General features: G+C 29.0%; 1 protein-coding gene across 1 annotated transcript in view; it reads right to left on the reverse strand.

Moving 5' to 3' along the window:
- Positions 1-11117: 11117 nt before the first annotated feature.
- Positions 11118-18923, reverse strand: part of LOC120635110 (zinc finger protein 551-like) — a 35399-nt gene continuing 27593 nt past the window's right edge. Inside the window, exons 8-11 of the mRNA XM_039906030.1 lie at positions 16238-16330; positions 15487-15618; positions 13482-14007; positions 11118-12784 (exon numbers count right to left, since the gene is read on the reverse strand). Coding sequence (XP_039761964.1) covers positions 11172-12784; positions 13482-14007; positions 15487-15618; positions 16238-16330 — 2364 coding nt within the window. The 3' untranslated portion in view covers positions 11118-11171. The remainder of the gene's footprint in view (positions 12785-13481; positions 14008-15486; positions 15619-16237; positions 16331-18923) is intronic.

Genomic DNA, 18923 nt, shown 5'->3' on the forward strand with positions numbered 1-18923 from the left:
TTTTTTTTTTTAATTTCTATATACTTATTTATTATATACTTATGTACATTATATACTTAAATACATAATATACTTTAGTACATTTTATACTTATTTACATTATATACTTACTTAAATTATATACTTAAGTACATTATTTACTTATTTACATTATATACTTATTAACATTATTATTTTAGTACATTATTTATTTAAGTACATAATATACTTGAGTACATTATTTACTTAAATACATTATATACTTACTAACATTATATACTTAAGTACATTATGTACTTACTTACTTTATATACTTTAGGACATTATATACTTAAGTACATTATTTACTTTAGTACATTCTAGACTTATTTACATTATATACTTAAGTACATTATATAGTTAAATACATTATATACTTTAGTACATTATATACTTAAGAACATTATATACTTAAGTACATTATTTATTTTAGTACATTATATACTTATTTACATTATTTACTTACTAACATTATATACTTAAATACATAATATACTTTAGTACATTATATACTTAAGTACATTATATACTTACTTACATTATATACTTTAGTACATTATTTACTTACTTACATTATATACTTAAGTACATTATTTACTTAAGTACATTATATACTAAAGTACATAATTTACTTAAGTACATTCTATACTTAAGTACATTATTTACTTATTTACATTATATACTTACTTAAATTATATACTTAAGTACATTATATACTTAAATACAATATATACTTTAGTACATTATATACTTAAGAACATTATATACTTAAGTACATTATTTATTTTAGTACATTATATACTTATTTACATTATTTACTTACTAACATTATATACTTAAGAACATTATATACTTAAGTACATTATTTACTTAAGTACGTTATATACTTATGTACCTTATTTACTAAAGTACATTATTTACTTATTTACATTATATACTAAAGTACATTATTTACTTTAGTACATTATAAACTTATTTACATTAAATACTTAAGTACATTATTTACTTAAGTACGTTATATACTTAAGTACCTTATTTACTAAAGTACATTAATTACTTATTTACATTATATACTTTTGTACATTATATACTTGAGTTCATTATATACTTACTTACATTATATTCTTACATATATTATATACTTACTTACATTATATACTTAAGTACATTATTAACTTAAGTACATTATATACTTGAGTATATTATTTACTTAAGTACATTATTTACTTAAGTACATTATAAACATATTTACATTAAATACTTAAGTACATTATATACTTAAGTACATTATTTACTTTAGTACATTATATACTTATTTACATTATATACTTACTAACATCATATACTTAAGTACATTATATACTTACTTACATTATATACTTAAGTACATTATATACTTTAGTACATTATATACTTACTTACATTATATACTTGAGTACATTATATACTTACTTACATTATTTACTTGAGTACATTATTTACTTACTTACATTATATACTTAAGTACATTATTTACTTAAGTACATTATATACTTAAGTACATTATTTACTTATTTACATTATATACTTATGTACATTATATACTTAAATACATAATATACTTTAGTACATTATATACTTAAGTAAATTATATCCTTACTTACATTATATACTTGAGTACATTATTTACTTAAATACATTATATACTTATGTACATTATATACTTAAATACATAATATACTCTAGTACATTATATACATACATTATATACTTGAGTACATTATTTACTTACTTACATTATATACTTAAGTACATTATTTACTTATTTACATTATATACTTACTTAAATTATATACTTAAGTACATTATATACTTAAATACATTATATACTTTAGTACAATATATACTTAAGAACATTATATACCTAAGTACATTATTTACTTAAGTACGTTATATACTTAAGTACCTTATTTACTAAAGTACATTATTTACTTATTTACATTATTTACTTTTGTACATTATATACTTGAGTTCATTATATACTTACTTACATTATATACTTTTACATATATTATATACTTACTTACATTATATACTTAAGTACATTATTTATTTTAGTACATTATATACTTATTTACATTATATACTTAAGTTAATTATATACTTACTAACATTATATACTTAAGTACATTATTTACTTTATGTACTTATTTGTTGTTTACATTATTTACTTTAACATTATATACTTACTTACAGTATATACTTTAGTACATTATATACTTAAGTACATTATTTACTTAAGTACATTATATACTTAAATACATTATATACTTTAGTACATTATATACTGACTAACATTATATACTTAAATACATAATATACTTTAGTACATTATATACTTAAGTACATTATATACTTAAATACATAATATACTTTAGTACATTATATACTTTAGTACATTATATACTTACTTACATTATATACTTTAGTACATTATTTACTTACTGACATTATATACTTAAGTACATTATTTACTTAAGTACATTATATACTTAAGTACATTATTTACTTAAGTACATTATTTACTTATTTACATTATATACTTACTTACATTATATACATTATATACTTATGTACATTATATACTTAAATACATAATATACTGTAGTACATTATATACTTAAGTACATTATATCCTTACTTACATTATATACTTGGGTACATTATTTACTTAAATACATAATATACTTTGGTACATTATATACTTAAGTACATTATTTACTTAAGTACATTATTTACTTTAGTATATTATATACTTATTTATTATATACTTACTTAAATTATATACTTAAGTACATTATTTACTTATTTACATTATATACTTATTAACATAATTATTTTAGTACATAATATACTTGAGTACATTATTTACTTTAGTACATTCTACACTTATTTACATTATATACTTAAGTACATTATATACTTAAATACATTATATACTTTAGTACATTATTTACTTACTTACATTATATACTTAAGTTCATTATTTACTTAAGTACATTATATACTTAAGTACATTATTTACTTATTTACATTATATACTTACTTACATTATATACATTATATACTTATGTACATTATATACTTAAATACATAATATACTTTAGTACATTATATACTTAAGTACATTATTTACTTTAGTATATTATATACTTATTCATTATATACTTACTTACATTATATACTTAAGTACATAATATACTTAAATACATTACATACTTTAGTACATTATTTACTTTATTACATTATATACTTATTTACATTATTTACTTAAATACATTATATACTTAAGTTCATTATATACTTACTTACATTATATACTTAAGTACATTATTTACTTTAGTATATTATATACTTATTTATTATATACTTATGTACATTATATACTTACTTAAATTATATACTTAAGTACATTATTTACTTATTTACATTATATACTTATTAACATTATTATTTTAGTACATTATTTATTTAAGTACATAATATACTTGAGTACATTATTTACTTTAGTACATTCTACACTTATTTACATTATATACTTAAGTACATTATATACTTAAATACATTATATACTTTAGTACATTATATACTTAAGAACATTATATACTTAAGTACATTATATACTTACTTACATTATATTCTTTAGTACATTATTTACTTACTTACATTATATACTTAAATACATTATTTACTTAAGTACATTATATACTTATTTATATTATATACATTATATACTTATGTACATTATATACTTAAATACATAATATACTTTAGTACATTATATACTTAAGTACATTATATCCTTACTGACATTATATACTTAAGTACATTATATACTTAAATACATTATATACTTTAGTACATTATAAACTTATTTACATTATTTACTTACTAACATTATATACTTAAATACATAATATACTTTAGTACATTATATACTTAAGTACATTATATACTTAAATACATAATATACTTAAGTACATTATATACTTACTTACATTATATACTTTAGTACATTATTTACTTACTGACATTATATACTTAAGTACATTATTTACTTAAGTACATTATTTACTTAAGTACATTATTTACTTATGTACATTATATACTTAAGTACATTATTTACTTATTTACATTATATACTTACTTACATTATATACTTATGTACATTATATACTTATGTACATTATATACTTAAATACATAATATACTGTAGTACATTATATACTTAAGTACATTATATACTTAAGTACATTATTTACTTTAGTATATTATATACTTATTTATTATATACTTATGTACATTATATACTTACTTAAATTATATACTTAAGTACATTATTTACTTATTTACATTATATACTTATTAACATTATTATTTTAGTACATTATTTATTTAAGTACATAATATACTTGAGTACATTATTTACGTAAATACATTATATACTTACTAACATTATATACTTAAGTACATTATTTACTTTAGTACATTCTACACTTATTTACATTATATACTTTAGTACAATATACTTAAATACATTATATACTTTAGTACATTATATACTTAAGAACATTATATACTTAAGTACATTATTTATTTTAGTACATTATATACTTATTTACATTATTTACTTACTAACATTATATACTTAAATACATAATATACTTAAGTACATTATATACTTAAGTACATTATATACTTACTTACATTATATACTTTAGTACATTATTTACTTACTTACATTATATACTTAAGTACATTATTTACTTAAGTACATTATATACTTAAGTACATTATTTACTTATTTACATTATATACTTACTTACATTATATACATTATATACTTAAGTACATTATATACTTACTTGCATTATATACTTAAGAACATTATATACTTAAGTACATTATTTACTTAAATACATTATTTACTTAAGTCCATTATATACTTACTTACATTATATACTTAAGTACATTATATACTTTAGTACATTATATACTTAATTACATTATGTACTTAATTACATAATATACTTAAATACATTATATACTTTAGTACATTATATACTTAAGTTCATTATATACTTTAGTACATTATATACTTAAGTAGATAATATACTTAAATACATTATTTACTTTAGTACATTATATACTTATTTACATTATTTACTTAAATACATTATATGCTTCAGTTCATTATATACTTACATTATATACTTAAGTACATTATATAATTAAATAAATTATATACCTTAGTACATTTTATACTTATTTAAATTATTTACTTGCATTATATACTTAAGAACATTATATACTTAAGTACATTATATACTTTCTTACATTATTTACTTAAGTACATTATATACTTACTTACATTATATACTTAAGTACATTATATACTTTAGTACATTATATACTTAAATACATTATTTACTTAAGTACATTATATTTCATTATATACTTAAGTACATTATTTAATAAATACATTATTTACTTTTGGACATTATGTACTTAAATACATTATATACTTTAGTACATTATTTACCTATTTACATTATATTCTGAAATACATTATATACTTAAATTCTGTATCGATAAATGTACGATAAAAAAAACTATTCCCAACAGATACCTACCTAGGAAACCCTGGATTACATATGGATTAATTCGGTGTTCAGTAAGCATCGTGATAAACTTCATATTCAAAACAAAAAATCACCAAAAAATGCTACACTTCACCTCACATATACTAGATACAGAAACTTCTGTAACACATTCACATTCTCTGCGGTCGATTCCCACAACTGGCAAATATTTGTGTGATGGACATAAATGTTTTTCAGTGTCTGGATGTGAATGAAAAGAAGTATACTCAACATCAAATTAAAAGACAACATCAAATTGCTAGTCGCCTAGCAACAATTAGTAAGCGAACCAAGATTTTTTTTTTCGTCGCATCTAACTACGAGGGGGCGTTTTTAAGTTCGCGGAATCGGGGGTAAGACGTGGAAATAAAAATACAAGTTTATTTTTCCTTTTCAATATATTCTCCTGCAACCCTAATACATTTTTCAGATCTTTCAATTAGCTTATGTACTCGTAAGATGCAGTCTAAGATGGTAGCCGGACTAACCTGTTAGGGAGTATGGTAGCCATACCCGTTATCGGTTTATACGCGACATCGCACTGGAACACTAAATCGCTTAGCGGCACGTCTTTGTCCAAACCACAGAAAATTCAGAAATTATAAATTTCCCAATCGACCCTGCCGGAAATCGAGCCCACGACGTCATATCATCTTACAGGAAAGATGAGCTGGGTATGTTTAAGTTTTTCAAAGTTTTAAATGTGTATGAAAAAATTAAACTGGCAGTTACTTGTGAGGAGTGGCCGCATATTAATTCATTAAGAGAACACAATAGATCAGAGAACCTAAGACATCTTAAATAATTACCAACTTATAAAGTACCTTCTTATAATGATGCATATGCCAGTGTGCCTGATTATATGCTGCCATCACTTAAAAATAAGCATCCAGTTAATTTGCTTGATAAGATTAAAAAAAAATTGGTTGCCTGTAAAGTCGTTATACGGGCGAAAGTTTTACGTTACAACGACTTTGAGTGGTAAAATAATTTTAATGTGAATATTCATTCGTATAGTAGGAAGAAGGATGAAATAATAGTAACAATTTAAAACATTTATTTATACAAAGAATTATATTTAAAACATTAATTTATACAAAGAATCTCGCACTGAATTTCATATTAACAAAATTTTATTTTTACCTTTACACATACATACAAATATACATACAATAACTTGCAATACATTTGCGTACAATGAAACAGCGTTTACTACAAAGGGACGCGTGCCTTTCACTTTTTATGTCTGTCTCTCTCGCTCTTAGGCGGGCGCGTGCCTCTCACTCGCTCTCATTGTGAGCGCATAACGTGAGCGGAGCGTAACGCAGTTTCTTGAAGTGTCACCCGGCAAACCAATTTATAAGACGTTGTCACGTCAAAAACACTAATAACATTAAATATGTAAGGGCAACCTTGAGAATGAGAGAATGTTTCGTGGGGTAGGGATCTGGTGTGTCATCTATGTACAAGTTGCCATCATAAACTTGCTATCTGACTGTTGTGTACTGACTACTGGTACTGGTAGGATTGAGATTGCAAATAATAAAAAAAAAAAATTGTTTTTAAAATGAATATCATTAAATTATACCTTGTCACATAAACTCTGTGTGGTTTGAGATGAGGCGAGTGACCTAATTGTCGTTAATTGTTTTACTCTTGAGTAAAACAATTAACAACAACTAGGTTGACCAATAAAAATAAAAAATAAAAAATTTAAATTCACAGCGCTCATCGTTGCTCCAGGGAGGTCGCTAAAATTATAAATGTAAAATACCGAATCAAACAACTTAAATTACAATGGGATAGACATCTTAACACGTGAGGCAGAAAAATGGGCAAATAAAATTGGTGTCCCTAGATATAATAAGAGAAAAAAAGGTAGACAGTATCGTACATGGGAAGATGATATTAGGCGGTGTTTGCTTCGACCCCGCCATGTCGAGCGCGAAGCTAACACTGCCGTACCATCCTTTACTGGAACCATTTAGCCGCATTTTCAAGCCCCTATTTGAGAACCTCTGGGTAAGATCAGATCGCAGAAATTTTCGTCATCCAGTAAGCTTTAATGATATACTTATAATCCAAAATTTCAAGTTTCCAGATCTTCTATTATTTTAGTTTTTATAGTTTTCCCGTCAATGACATAAAGTCACTACGTGCCGAAGTTAAGCGAAAGCAAAGTTTCGCATTTATAACACATTCATGATCATCGAAATAGAACTTGTACTTCCCATAAACTCTGAGAGCTGAAATTTGGTACAGAGTTAGGATTTAATAGCCACATGAAGGGCAAACTATAAAAACTAGGATAGTCGAAGATCTGGAGTACCTGGTAGGCTGGTGATCCTGATTAGAAAACACAAGAGCCCAACCAAACTATTAGTTAAGGAACCTTAGACTTGGCACGACTTTGTCTAGATATCATTACTTTTCAGAGATAAACAAGCAGCCCCATCGAGACTTGACTAGTTTTTTGCAGAATGTTTTTGGTGGGATTTATTTTACAGTACCCATAAAAACCCTTATATACTTTGGGGCTGGGTGGCGATGTGTGGCATTAATATTAATAAATAATAAGAAAATATATTGTCGTAGTATATTTATTTATTGATATTAATGCGAAATTTAGTTTGGGTAACCTGGAGGAGATCACTTTTAGTGATAAAATCGCCTTTTGCCTCTAATTTTTTATGATATTCTTAATGTATCCTTTACTATGAAGTAAAGATGTTTAAATAAAATAAATAAATTGATGCGGTGATAGCCCAGTGGGTAGGACTACTAATTCACTTTCGGGGGCCGAATTCGAATCCCAACCTCTAACTTTTTTTAAGCAATTAAAATATCACTAGCTTCAAAGAATGAAAACATCGTGAGGAAACCTGCATGCCTGAGAGTTCTCACTAATTTTCTCAAAATCGTATGAAGTCCACCAATACGCACTAGACCAGCGTGGTGGACGGCCTTCACCCCTTCTCATTGCGGGAGAAGACCCGAGTCCTGTTAATGAGTTGATATGATGATGGTGATGAATGCGGAAGTCAGTAGGTATGTTTGTTTATTTTTTACTAGCGTACCCAGCCCGCTTCGCCGGGCTAAATTTTGCTTTATTTTATTTAAACAATAAACTTACATCATTAAATTTTTAACTTAAGTCTCATAATATATTAAATCATTCATTATTTTTCTCTCCGTATTCATTATCTTCTATTCTCTTCTCGAGCGGGTGAAGATCATTATCTACACCCATGTACACCCGACAGTAGAATATCATCATAGTAAATAAAAGCTGTATTTGACAGTTCAAAAATAGGAGTGCTCCTATCGTCACCAAACTTTACAGGATTACTCGCCAGGTCAATCCGGAGATTCCCTGAAAGTTAAATTGAAATCGGTCTAACCGTTTCGGAGCCTATACGGAACATACCCACACAGGTTTTTAAAACCGGAATAAGCCAGTAGTGAAGGCAAACATCGTGAGGATGCCTGCATGCCTGAGAGGTCTCCATAATGCGTGTGAAGTCTACCAATCCACACACTACGGCATGAACTCTTGTTCTGACACAAAACCCGTGCCTTGTAGTTTTTTAGCAGTCGTCGACACATATGACATCATCTCGCTTACACGACAAAATGATAGCATCAGTAATTTTATAATATATTTATTTTATTTTATCTACATTTTAACATTCCGATCACAATTGTACAACAATATTTTAATTACGCTTCATATTAATATGTAAATTCACCATTAATAAAAACTACTGATAACATAAGGTGAAGTTCTACTACATATATCTTTATCTTATATACAACAATGATTAAAATAATTTTATAAAATACAAACAATTAAATGCAATTAGTCTTAAGTAATTACAATATCAAAAAACTATACATATAAAAGCATTTAAACTTATTGCCAGTGGCAAAATAAATTCATATTTAAAATTGATTTATAATACAGTGATGAACAGTAAAATATATTTAGCTACAATGTAAGACTTTATGTTTGTAAAATCAGATCATTTAAAATAGTCTGGTCAATTTAGACCAAAAAATGAGAGTGATCGTACATAAAATCCCAACGAACTGAAAATCTGTTAAAACTTTCAAAATATAATTATAAATAATATTTAAAAGTTCCCAACATTCCCGTCTATGGATTTTTTTTTGTTCAAGGTCGAAGGTCATGAGAATGAGTTTTTCACGATTTTCAGCAAAACGGTAAGTATTAATGATAAAAGTACCTTAGATAAAAATTGTAGATAAATATATAACAATACTTTTTTCCTTCGAGCCTCCGTTTCTGAGATATAACGATTCAAAAAGTTACAAAAGTTCGTTACCAACTACCTCAAAGGTAGCGTGGAAACGTGTGCATATTATGACGATAAAACGCAACGGTAGCTCGTAGGAAAAAAATACTGATACATTTTTATAGATAATTTTATGATCTACAATTTTTGTCTTAGTACTTTTATTATAGAACATACCATTCTGACGAAAACTCGCGAAACTCATTGACTTGACCTTTGACCTTGAATAAAAAAAATCCATACACGGGAACGATGGGGAACTTTTAAATATTATTTGTAATTATGTTTTGAACAATTTTACTTTCATTTAACATTTACTTTTTTTATTTATTTTTATTGTTACTACTGCCACAGAAATCTCAAATAAACTGTTCCTACGGGATGCTTTAAAACAATAACGAAAAGACGAAGACGCGGGCAACAGCTAGTTCTTTTATAAATGTATTTAATCAAAGTACTTAATAATTTTTATGTTAAATACGAGACCGTATTTCAAAAATCTTTTATTAATGTAATATTTGTGGCCTTTGATTCAAGGAAACTGTTTATAACTAAATTTGTATCGTAACGTTGTTGATTACGAATAAATAAATGAAATAAAAAATAAATAAAACAGGTCAGTCGGTTGTTCTGGCATAAGCCGAATCGCTTCCCAGCTACGATTCTGCCTGCCGGCTGGCTCAACAATATACCCATCTCACCTTATGTAGTCAGTTAAGTAACTAAAATCGAATAATTCGAAGAAATCGAGAATATTTTTAAAATAGTAAATAAACGATTTCTAGTGCTTTTGTTTTATGTGTCTCTTTTTTATTTTTTTCAAACAGTGTCTTACAGCACGAATTTCGAGAAGTCATAAAGTTCGATTCGGACTACTAAACCTTACTAACTGACATAAACATAATTTATGTATGTTATATATTTATATATTACGTTTATTTATTTAAATTATCTATGTGTTTGTATATATACATTTTGGTATACATATATATCTATCAACACTCTTGGCACTATCCCGTTCTCTTTCTGTAATCCCTGTCTACAAAGGTTGCCTGTAAGAGATTGCTTGCAGCAATAAGGCCGCCTTTGCATGCTATACGTACAATAAAGTGTTTCTTCTTGTTCTTCTACTTTTTTTTTCACGCGGAGGGTATTTTCATTTATTAGCTTGACTTTCTCCTGCTTGGCTGTCTTCGATGAGTTTCATGTGTCTTCTAATGTGAACCAGGAGGCAACTTTTGTGCGCAGTCTTATAATCACAGTAATCACACGAAAACATGTCGCCAGTGTGCACCCTAATGTGCGTCTGTAGGTTGCAGTGCCGCGTGCACTTATAATCGCACAAACCACACGAAAAACGTTTCTCACCAGTGTGAGTTCTCATGTGCCTCACTAACTGACTAGTGCTCGAACATTTGTAGTGGCATATATTACATGCGAACGGCTTCTCCCCCGTGTGGCCTCTCGTGTGGGTGAGCAAAGAATAGGAAGTAGTGCTTCTATAGTCGCAGTACGTGCATGCATACGGCTTTTCGCCTGTATGAGTTCTCATGTGCTTCACCAGATCAACGTTGGATGTGCATTTATACGGGCACGTCTCACATGAAAACGGTTTCACGCCGGTATGCAAATACATGTGTTTCTTCAAAGTGACTTTCTGCGTGAACTGAAGTTTGCATGAAGTACATTTAAATGGTTTGTCACCAGAGTGCATTTTCAAGTGCCTATCAAGATGGTGACTCTGCTTGAATTTCGACTCGCACAGGTGGCATGCGTAAGCTCTTTTGTGTTTCTGTGCTAACGGAGATTCATCGTGACATCTCATGTGCATTCTCAAGTCGGTTCTGTCTTGACATTTAAAATCACATAGCTCGCACTCAATATATTTTTTCTCCATGTGAATCCACATATTATGTCGCTCAAGAGATTTTTTATGTGCAAACTTTTGCTGGCATCGCCCACACGCGTAGGATTTTGCGTGAACAGCTTGGTGTATCTTCAAATTGTATCTGTGCACAGACTTATATTCGCAAAGATCACAGGCGAACGGTTTCTCACGTGAGTGACTTTTCATATGTCTGATTAAATTACTTCTTAATTGAAATTTAGTTCCGCATATGCCGCATACGAGGTGCGTTTCGCTTTTGTGTTTCGACATGTGCACGTTCAAAGTGTGTCGCAGTTTACATTTATAATCGCAGATTGCACAAGAAAAAGACATTTCGCTTGCGTGTGACCTCGAGTGTAGGGCTAGCTCATCTGTAGTTTTAAATTTAGATTTGCATATGTCACAGGCAAAAGGCGTTTCATTTGTGTGGGTTCTCATGTGTACATTCAAAGTGTGTCTCAATGTACTTTTGTAATCGCATATTTCACATGAAAATAACTTCTTGCTTTCATGCGACTTCATGTGAAAGGTTAAACTGATTTTTAGCTTGCATTTATAATTGCATATATCACAGGAATATGCGTTTGTTTCGGTGCTTTTTTTCAATTTAACTGAATCATGTTTTCCTTCACGTTTAACCAATAAACTATTTTCTTCATTGTCACTGTTTGATTCCGAAGAACAATCAGCTCCTTTTGTTTCCATACCAGATTCGCGTTTTGGTATTTCCTCATATTTGAACAATTCGTCAGATACTGCAGAGTTTTCCGATGTTGACTCAAATTTCAATTTGTCATGCAACTTATTATCTCTTTTACACGTCATTTTCTCCTTTATACGTACTACATTAGCGGCTTTCGCATTTTGTTCTTTTTTTAGGTCTGATAAAGAAAAAGAAATTTAAATTAAAACGGCTCTAGGAAATTTATTTAGTATTAATCTTGCAGCTATTGAGCTGCAAGATTAATACTAAATAAATTTCCTATTGAAAAATCGATATTTAAAATATTCACTTTTGATAGTAGAAGTTGGGAAGTAGTGATATATGATAAATGTATAATGAATTTTAGTTTAAATTCTAAGTGAGATTGGTATTTATTTCCAATAAATAATATTGCATAATCTAGCGGTCCGCCATGACAGTTGTAACGCCGAATTCAAAATTATGACGTCACATCTATGCAACATGTAAATAAAAACCCAAATACTACTTCACAGGCTTTAGAGGTACATTAATTACGGTCTCTGAAACCGAACCGCTAATAGATTTTGAGTAAAACAAAGCCATCGTTTTTACATAAAGAAATAACATCACATGCAAAATTAAAATAATTTAAAACTTTATTACGTACGCTTCACGTAGCGCAGCTACTATGCGCGTGTCAGCCTTTTATGTTCAATAGGGTTGCCAAAAGTAAACATTTAGAATTCTTTGAACTAGTTTGTTAGGAAAAATAAATATGCTTGTTTTGTTACAGGTGATTCCTTACGAAATATATTTATGCACCCAGAAGTATTTCGTTAATTGGTTACAAGTTGTATAACCTCCTAAAATAAAATAAATAAGAAGTTGCTTACCTAAGTTTTCAGTGTCCATATCAGAATTCTGTGTTTCAGTTGACATAAACGTCTGTTCGTCAGAACTCGGTACTGCGTCTAGCACTAAAGTACTCTCCGACAAATAATCGTAGTTTGCTGCATCAGAATCCATGGTATTATCGCAATTATCATTTTCACTGACAACATTTTCAGTTTTGATATCTATAAGATCATCATACAAATTTTGCTCGGTTTTAACGATGACGTTCTCTAAACCTGTATCCAATCCCATCTGTATGTCTGTATTGTTGTTGTTATTATATCCTATGTCCGTATTCTGTTGAGTATGTTCTTCACCGACCATCATTGAGTCAAGAACTTCATCATTTATCATTTCTTCAACTGCTCTATCATTTATGTATTCTGTTGCACTTTCTACTAGTTTATCTACATCAGAGTTGTCTATGTATAAATCACAGTTATCAGGTTCTAATAATATCTTCACCATACCCGAGTTAAGTCGGTATAAGTTTCGATCAATTGATTTTATATGTTGTAATGTTATCTGAAAGGTATTGATGTGTGTCAGTATTTATATCATTAAATGCAAGTTCGGGATTTTCGATAGACGGACTTAGTATCATCAACCTATTATTAATAATTGTTTCTCTTATTAATAATATATACATACATATATACAAAAAAAGTATATCTATAATATTATACTAGCTGACCCGTGCAACTTCGTTGCACCAATAACCGATTACCGGAAAACACAAATAAAATGACATTTTCTAAAAATGAATCCTAGCTAGATCAATTTATCGCTCCCGAAACAGATATACCATGTATACTAAATTTCATGAAAATCGTTGGAGCCGATTCTGAGATTCCAATTACTATATATATATATATATATATATATATATATATATACATATATATATATATATATACATATATATATATATATATATATATACATATATATATATATATATATACATATATATATATATATATATACATATATATACAAGAATTGCTCGTTTAAAGATATAAGATTATATTTATTATAGTATCTTAGAACGGATTCTTATAATTTAAGGAACGGTTAGTTAAAAACTGTTACAGCTATTACGCCAACCCCTGGGTTCGCTTAAATACAAAAAGACTAAAACAATGAAAATTAAAATATGAGAATTAACTAAAACAATACAACTTACAATTTTATAATGTGTGTACACGTACAGGTGCGACAGACTGTGTATGTGTGTCCGTGTGTGTGTTGGTGTGAGAGTTCGTGGGAGTATGCCAGAGTATGTGCAAGTATGTGCGTGTATGTGCTTGTGAGTATTGAGTGTTTTTGTGTGTTGTCTCCCTACTGGGAAAGGGTATCCTCTCAGAACTAGAAGGGTGTAGGCTGTAGTCCACCACGCTGGCCAAGTCCAGATTAGTAAACTTCACACGGCCCAGAGTACATTATGGAACATGCATGCAGGTTTCCTTACTGTTTTCCTTCAGTGTTAACGTATGTGATATTTTAATTTTTTCAATCAGTCCTTGACTATGAGCAGATGTGTTCATAGATATTTTTAATTATTTTATGATAATTTCCTATTGGAAATTGTCATATTGAGGAAAGACTGGTTTAGCATTTATTTAGGTCTAGAATTTTTTTTCTTTTTAGCCGGCTGAGACAATCTGGTACAGTGAGTTGAACTGCCAGCTGGTTGGGATGGTGCCTAAGTCGTATTTGGTAGTTGTTACTACACTGTTGCAGTTCTTCTTTTACGTTCCTGATCCTCAGATGCTCGTGGATCTCATTGTTCTTGATAAACCAAGGGGAGTTCGTTATTTGTTTGAGAATAGAGTCTTCAGCTCTTTCGATTATTTTGTTGTTGGAATCGCAGGCGGAGCCCCAGAGCTGTAATCCGTATGTCCATATGGGTTTGAGTACTGTTTTGTATATATAGTGATATTTTAATTAAATAAATTTAAAGAAAAGGGTAATTTGTAATAAAATCACAAAAAAAACCCTTACCTCAGTGTAGTTTTTAAGTAGATTCTCCATAACCAAACGGGCTCTTAAACTCTTGCATCTAAATTTACTGAAGCTCAATAATCTGTGGACACATTCAAAGCAAAGAAACTTTGCATGCTCCATGTTGCTGAGCTGGAAAAAAAAAGATAATAATTCATTCATTGTGATTATTAGTATAATAATAAAGATAGACAAGTCCTACCATAACCAATATTCCAAAGTTTTTCACTATTTAAAATCCACGTTTCAAATAATGGAATAGTTTTTAATAACCTCAATATATTTTTATATATTGGATAGAAGCAGGCATTACTTCAATCTGTATACTCCACACCAAACAGATCCTCGGCAATGTACCCTCTTCGCTCCAAAACCAGAGGTTCCTCAGGAGATGTTGACTTTACAATGAATAATTGTTAAGTCAACAAAATACGGATTGGAGTAATTATAAATTACACCATACAGATTCTCTTGCTGTTCGCGGAGTATAGCAAATTAAACTTAATTTTCATAATATTTTTATTTGATTTTAGCATTTCATTTACTGGAGTGATCCAGCAGGGAGACTAACAGCGGCCACATGTACAAAGGACGGTTAAGGATGGTTCAGGACAACTAAGTGCAGAGGATCGGGCCCAGGAACAGAAGAAGAAGAAGTGGGGAACACTGTGCCAGCTCGTATTGAAGCAAATTAAAACCAGTGTCAGACAATCTGAAAGTATAGTGATAATTTATATAATGCTCAACTTACTGAAAGACCCGTTAAGTATTCATATGCTTTATCCATTTTGTATTCACTCATGACATACAATTTTGAGTCTGTATCAAGACATATAGTACAGACCTGTAAGAAAATATATTTATTATTTCTAATATTACAAAATAGCTGCTTCGCATGGGTAGATATAAATTAGAAAATATTTTTTTTAAATATAAATAACTACTATATTTTTATATGTATGTACAATATCTTAATATATATAAATCTCCTGTCACGATGTTTGTCCGCGATGGACTCCTAAACTACTTAAGCGATTTTAAATTAAATTGGCACACCGTTAGCAGTCTGGTCCAACTTAAGAGATAGGATAGCTTAGATCTTTAATTATAGTCCCAATTTTATTTTATTGCAAATTATTTGTCTATTATTAATTGACAGTTACATGTTATATATACTACTATACTCATTTAAGGCTTAGCGATTCTGAATACTTTAAAAACAAAATCAAACGCAGACGAAGTCGCGGGCAACAGCTAGTCTATTATATATAATAATTATATGTGTGGTATTAGAATTTACGACACGTAGTTTAGTTTGCAATATTTTTATTTTTTTCTCTAGAACTCAATCATATGTATCTCACCATTAAGGTAGCGCTACCACAAAAGGGTCTTTTAATTTTTCGTGTTAATACGCCTGTGACACTCACAAACAAAACATTTCCTATCAGTAAAAGAATTATCCATAATTTGTACAGTTTATCGCCTCACATACTTTACCTATTTACAACATCAATTTTTCAGTGTGATTGTTGGTTTGTACAATACGATCGCAAAACAACAGAAAAAACGTTGATAAGATATATATAGCATAGTTGTTTATTGACAAATCACTTGACTAAACACATTATAAAAATTACCTGAAACACTGTATGAATAGAAGACATTTTTTTATAATTTAATATTATTTATTTTACTACACACACAGTTCTAGTTAATTATCCAAAACGTTGGAAAAAAATATCTGGCATAGGATTTATGTACTTTGTCAAATACCTATGCATGGCTAATTAGTAATTAACATCATAATAATTAGCATGATTAGTCATTACTGCTGATTTAGGCATTTATAATCATTATAAAGAAATTTACAACCAAATAATAAACAGTACACAGCTGCCGGATTAAATTGTAAAATTTTTGTCATAAAGCGAGCGCAACAATCAGGAACAGCTGACTATCTGTGGCTGTCTTGAAAAAGTTACAGCATAAACCAACTATTCATCATATTTATTCATGTTAAATTGACGCGTGATCTCATTGGCAGCAATAGAGCATTCAGTGTTGAATGTTTCAATACCAATTTCATATAGGACCTACGTGTCATTATGAAATTGTACGTCCAAAGAGGATTTTTTTAGGAGAGCTGAATAACACGTTATTTGCTACAGGGTACTGATACATTCAGCATGATTCAGCTCAGCATTAAAAAAGGAAAGTAGACTGAGTTAACAAGCCTGCTTTATGTGGCCTAAAGTTCTATAAATTATTTTCCAGTTTTATTAAGACAAACAGAAAGTAGTAGTAAGTTTTTATATACACTTTAAACCTTTTTGATATTAGTGACCGGATGTTAATAATGTCACGGTTTTTAGTGAATTGTACCCAGAATACCATTTCTGTAGCTCTAGTAAGTTGTTAGGGTCCTATTTATCATGTAGAATAATTGGCACTTAGGTTCAATTCAATTCAATTCAATTCTTGTTTATGGCTTTTGTCTGTGCCAACTGGGCACAAGGTACTTCGCCAATGTCTTGTAGATGAAGAAGGCACGAAGGAGATTGATCGGTGAAACTAATGAAAAGTTAATTTTGAATTTGTACCAAGAAATAGTTGTTATTAGCTAGTTAGCTCTTTAACCTAAGGCAGCACAGACAACACATGCATATATATCTAACACGGATATTTTTTGTACATTACACTTTAATTTTATTACTTACTATATATTTACATAAAAATCTACAATAAGGACTGAAAACAAACATTAAAAAACATTTAACACTCAAAGGACGGGGGACTTTGGGAGGAAGAACGTCATAGAGGGGATAGGTAAGTTTGGGACAGTTAAAAATAATATGAGTTATAGTGCCCTCATCCAAGCCACACTCACAGATGGAGTTGTCCCTTATCCGGAGTTTGGCCAGATGTACAGGTGTGCTAGCATGACCAAGACGCAATCGGGAAATTGTGGATGAAGTCCAGCGATTTGTACTCCGAGAGTGACAAAACCAGGGTTGTCTTGGTATGTTTTGTTGGATGGTAGCGTAAAACTTACCCTTAACCAATTTGGAATCATTCCAAAAAATTTTCCAGGCTGTTTCCATATATGTTTTGGCAAGAGTACATAGGTCATGCGATGAATTTTTAAAATGATCTAGAGAACCTGACTCAACAGCTGTTTTGGCACATGAGTCAGCAGTCTCGTTTCCTGGAATACCTGAGTGGCTTGGAATCCAAACCAGTAAGATGAATAGTCCTTTTTGATTGCAAGAGAGCAGAGCCTTCCGGATTTTTAAGATAATGGGAAATCGTGATTTGCTGCGAAAGGGGTTTTCTTTAATAGACATTAAACAGCTTAAAGAGTCAGTCAGAATAACCGTCTGTTGTACGTTATGGGACAGTGCAAACAGGATTGCTTCCAAAAGAGCAATGGCCTC

This window comes from Pararge aegeria, chromosome 26 (assembly GCF_905163445.1).
Source record: "Pararge aegeria chromosome 26, ilParAegt1.1, whole genome shotgun sequence".
NCBI lineage: Eukaryota > Metazoa > Arthropoda > Insecta > Lepidoptera > Nymphalidae > Pararge > Pararge aegeria.